At 38.1% G+C, this 5,246-nt stretch overlaps 1 protein-coding gene across 1 annotated transcript; it reads right to left on the bottom strand.

The window, feature by feature from the left end:
- Positions 1-4,746: 4,746 nt before the first annotated feature.
- LOC114024577 (small ubiquitin-related modifier 2-like) lies at positions 4,747-5,022 on the bottom strand. The gene is made up of 2 exons (XM_027837623.1): positions 4,881-5,022; positions 4,747-4,823 (listed from the first exon to the last, which is right to left on the bottom strand). The coding sequence occupies exons 1-2, from the start codon at positions 5,020-5,022 to the stop codon at positions 4,747-4,749; spliced, it is 219 nt and encodes a 72-aa protein (XP_027693424.1).
- Between the last annotated feature and the right edge of the window lie 224 nt (positions 5,023-5,246).

The raw sequence follows: 5,246 nt of genomic DNA, 5'->3' as shown, positions 1-5,246 counted from the left end.
TTTATAGGCCTAGCAACTTTCTTAAAAAATTATTTATTTTAGTTTTCAACATTCATTTCCATAAGATTTTAAGTTCCAACTTTTCTCCCCATCCCTCCCCTCCCCCATCCAAAGACGGCATGCAATTTTATATAGATTCTACATATATAATCATAATAAAACTATTTTCACATTAGTCATGTTGTAAAGAAGGATTAGAACCAATGGCAGGGACAAGAAGAAGGAAGAAATGAAAGAGAAAGAAAGAGGAAATAATATGCTTTGATTTACATTCATACTTGATAGTTCTTTTCCTGGATTCTTTTTCTGCACTTTCTATCATGAGTCTTCTGGAGCTGTCTTAGATCTTTGCATTGTGAAGAAGAGATAAGTCCATCAAAGTTAGTCATCATACCATGTAGCTGTTACTGCATACTATGTTCTCTTGTTTCTGCTCACTTCACTCAGCATCAGTTCATATAAGTCTTTCCAGGCTTTTTTGAAGTTCCTGTGCTCATCATTTCTTGTAGCACTATAGTAGTACTGTATTACATTAATATGTCAAAACTTGTTCAGCCATTCTTCAACTGATAGGAATCTTCTCAACTTCCAATTCTTGGCCCACACAAAAAGAGCTTCTATGAATATTTTTGTAAGGGGTCAAGATGGCAGAGTAAAAGCAGTGACTTGCTTGAGCTCTCCCCCAAACCCCTACAAATACCTATAAAAATGGCTCTAAACAAATTCTAAAATTTGTTTACAAAAAGACAGAGTGAAACAAATTTCCAGTCCAAGACAACCTGAATGGTTGATTGGAAAGATATATCGTGCCGGACAGGGAGAGTAGTGGAGTTTGGCATGGGTGTGCAGGCAGCACAGGCCTCAGCGAACCTGGAGCAGGCCTCAGAGGACTGAATTGGTGGCATCTGTGGCAGTTTCCAGACTTCTCATCCCATGAACACCAAAGACAACTTAGAAGGTCAGTGGGAAAAGTCTGTGTCTGCAGTTAGAGAGAGAAGCACTGAGTAAGCCCCAGTTCCCCAAGTTTGGCCCTGGGGCAGCAGCAGCTTACAGTGCTTCCAGCCCACAGACTGAAGGGGAATTGAGTGGCTGATCATAGGGGGATTTCAGGGATCTCTGTGCTGGTGCAAGACTCTCTTGCTTTGCCCATTCTTTGATCTGGGTCACAGTTCTAGGTGGTGGTCCTGGGACAAGGAAGAGTACTGGCATGGTGGAGCTTGTAGTGGTTGTGGAGAGAGAATACTCCTCACAGTTCCAAGACAGAAAAGAGTGCTTATGATCGGTCGCTCATAGAGGAGAGGACAGGCCAGGAAAGGAGTAAACACCTCACCCTTGATCATAGCACTGTGAAAGAATTGAAAATTTACAGGTCCCTAGAAGTATCTCTGAAAACAGCTGCACAAAACCCCTGAATCTTGGGACAGTACATTCTCCACATTGGAAGCAGAACCCTACATTAACAAAGAGTTTATAACTCAAGTAATTGGCTGAGATTATGAGCAAGGAGAGCAAAAAAGTCAGTTATAGAATCTTTGGTGACAATATCAAAACATACAACCAGAAGAAGACGACAAAGCCAAAGCTCCTACAACCAAAGCCTCCAAGAAAAATATGAATTGGTCCCAGGCCATGGAAGAGCTCAAAATGGATTTTGAGAAGCAAGTAAGAGAAGTAGAGGAAAAACTGAGAGTGATGCAAGAAAATCATGAAAAACAAGTCAACAGCTTGCTAAAGGAGACCTAAAAAAATACTGAAGAAAATAGCACCTTAAAAATAGCCTAACCCAAATGGCAAAAGAGGTCCAAAAAACCAATGAGAAGAATGTCCTAGAAAGCAAAATTGGCCAAATGGAAAAGGAAGTCCAAAAGCTTACTGAAGAAAATACTTCTTTAATAATTAGAATGGAGCAATTGGAAGCTAGTGACTTTATGAGAAATCCAGACACTGTAAAACAAATCCAAAAGAATGAAAAGATAGAAAACAATGTGAAATATCTCATTGGAAAAATACCTGATCTGGAAAATAGATTCAGGACAGAGAATTTAAAAATTATTGAACTATCTGAAAGCTATGATCAAAATAAGAGACTAGACATCATCTTTCAAGAAATTATCAAGGAAAACTGTCCTGATATTTTAGAACCAGAAGGTAAAATAGAAATTGAAAGAATCCGCTGATCACCTCCTGAAAGACAAATCCAAAGGAAAACTCCTAGGAATATTGTAGCCAAATTCCAGAGTTCCCAGGTCAAGGAGAATATATTACAAGCAGCCAGAAAGAAACAATTCAAGGATTGTGGAAACACAATCAGGATAACACAAGATTTAGCAGCTTCTACCCTAAGGGACCAGAGGGCATGGAATATAATATTACAGAGGGCAAAGGAGATAAGATTACAACCAAGAATCATCTACTCAGCAAAACTGAGTATAATCCTTTAGGGGGGAAAATGGTCATTCAGTGAAATAGAGGACTTTCAAGCATTCTTGATGAAAAGACCAGAGCTGAATAGACAATTTGACTTTCAAATACAAAACTCAAGTGAAACATGAAGAGGTAAACAGGAAAGAGAAATCATAAGAGACTTTTAAAGGTTGAACTGTTCACATTTCTCCATGGAAAGATGATATTTGTAACTCATGAGATCTTTGTCAGTATTACGGTAATTAGAGGGTAAAAATTATATGTATGTATAGACAGACAGATAGATAGATAGACAGACAGACAGACAGAGACAGACAGAGATAGATAGATAGATAGATAGATAGATAGATAGATAGATAGATAGATAGATAGATAGATAGATAGATGGCATAGGGTGAGTTGAAGATGAAGGGGTGATATCTGCAGAATAAAATTGAGGGGTGAGAAAGGATTATACTGGGAGGAGAAAGGGAGATGTAGATTGGGGTAAATTATCTCACATGAAACAGACAAGAAATGGCTTTTATAGTGGAGTGGAAACGGGTGAAGGTGAGAGGGAATTAGTGAACCTTATTCTCATAGGATTTGCCTTAAGGAGAGAATAACATACACACTCAATTGGGTATGGAAATCTATCTTACAGACAGGAAAATGCGGGGGGAAGGGACAAGAGAGCTGGGGGATGACAGAGGGGAAGGCAGATTGGGAGATGATGGTAATCAGAAGCAAAGCCTTCTGAGGAGGGACAGGATCAAAAGAGAGAATAGAGTAAATGGGGGACAGGTTAGGATGAAGGGAAGTATAGTTAATTTTTCACAACATGACTAATATAGAAATGCTTGCATGACTACACATGTATAATCTGCATCAAGTTGTTGCCTTTCAATGAGGTGTGGGGGTGGGAAGGGAGGAAAGGAGAAAATTTGGAACCTAATTTTTTTAGAAACACATGTTTAAAAAAATTTGTTTTCACATGCAACTGGGAAATAAGAAATACAGGAAATGGGGTATAGAAATCTATCCTTCCTCACAGGAAAATAGAAAGGAAAGGGAATAAGAACAGGTGGGGGTGAGATAGAAGGGAGTACAGATTAGGGGAAGGGGTATACAGAATGCATGCCATCTTGGGGTGGGGGAAGGGATGAGATGGGGAGAAAATTTGGAACTCAAAATCTTGTGGAAGTGAATGTTGAAAACTAAAAATAAATTAAAAAACTGAAAAAAATAAAAATTAAACAATTAAAAATTAAAAAAAAGAAAAAAAGAAATATTTTTGTACATGTGAGTCCTTTTCCCATTTTTGTGATCTCTTTGGGATGCAGACCTAGAATCCGTATTGGTGGGTCAAAGGGTATGCCCTTTTATAGCCTTTTGGGCATAGTTCCAAATTGCTCTCCAGAATGGTTGGATCATTTCACAACTCCATCAACAATGCATTAGTGTTCCAATTTTCCCACATCTTCTCCAGCATTTATCATTTTCCTGTTTTGTCAGGTTAGCTAATCTTATAGGTGTGATGTGGTATCTCAGAGTTGTTTTGTTTTGCAATTCTCTAATCAATAGTGATTTAGAGCATTTTTTCACATGACTATAGATTGCTTTAATTTCTTCATCTGAGAACTGCCTGTTCATATCCTTTGACTATTTATCAGTTGGGGAATGACTTGTATTTTTAAAAATTTGACCAATTTCTCTATATATTTTAGAGACTCATCAGAGACACTGGTTGTAATTTTTTTTATTTTAAACAAGAAGTTTATTTAAACAATAAGATGTTTGACTTGAAAGGAAAACTATCTAGGATCAATTTCATTTTAGTAATTTATCCCTACTGAAAGACAAGAGATTGCCCAACATATACCAGCTATGTATAAAAAAGTTATAAAATCATCTTTGGTTTTACAATGATAAAAGAAAAACATTGAAATTATCCAATTGAATAAGGTATGCAAGGATTTCTTTGTGGGTTTTGTTGCTGTTGTTAAACAAGGAGAGTAAAATAACTTACTGGAATATAAAGATAAAAGTTGAATCAGCATGCCACTAATGGACAAAAAGGATATTTTCACAGAATCTGTTTTCCCCTCCTCATCTCCACTTGATGTTGATCAAAACATAGCATTGACCATTTAGTTAAAAAAAATATGCTTTATGCCTGTTCACATACACCAGTTACTTTATGTACAATAAAGGAATGGGGGAAGGAAATCAAAGAAGAGAGAAAACTATATTGCAATAGTCAGGATAATCTTGGTTTTCTAATTGTGAATGTATTGTTTTACTGGGAAGCACAGTTCTGGAGTAGAGTTTCATGTTCTCTTTTTAGTAAGCCCCTCCTGTCTGCTGTTGGAATACATCAATTGTATCTTTATCCTCCATTTCCAACTGTGCAGGTGTGTCTGTTTCATTGATTGGTTGCCCATCAAATCAGAATCTGATTTGTCTCATTGACAAACTCTGTCGTTCACAATAGGCTTTCATTAGTTTACTAAGTGGTGTGTGCCTCTTAATCTTGAATTGCACCACCAAACCATCTTGCCCATTAACATGGGCATTGTTTTCAGTCTTGACTCCTTCCTTCGGTTTTTCATTGGCCATGGCGAGTCCAGGGGTCTCCTCAGCCACCGTTTCACAAGAGGCACCAGGATGCTATGCTCCAAGGGAACAGGTGGAGAAGCAGTAGTGTCAGGAGCAGCAGCAGGAGCAGGAGGAGGAGGAGAGAGATGATGGTGGTGATGGTGAGGAAGAAGGGAAGAGGAAGAGGGGGAGGAGAAGCAGTTGTAAAAATTATTTCCGAGCTTTCTGCTTCCCTTGTAATACTG

The sequence above is a fragment of the Vombatus ursinus genome, unplaced genomic scaffold (genome assembly GCF_900497805.2).
Source record: "Vombatus ursinus unplaced genomic scaffold, bare-nosed wombat genome assembly UNPS02014821.1, whole genome shotgun sequence".
Classification (NCBI taxonomy): domain Eukaryota; kingdom Metazoa; phylum Chordata; class Mammalia; order Diprotodontia; family Vombatidae; genus Vombatus; species Vombatus ursinus.
Note: the sequence above shows the minus strand (reverse complement) of the source record. Positions and strands in the feature narration are given on the sequence as shown.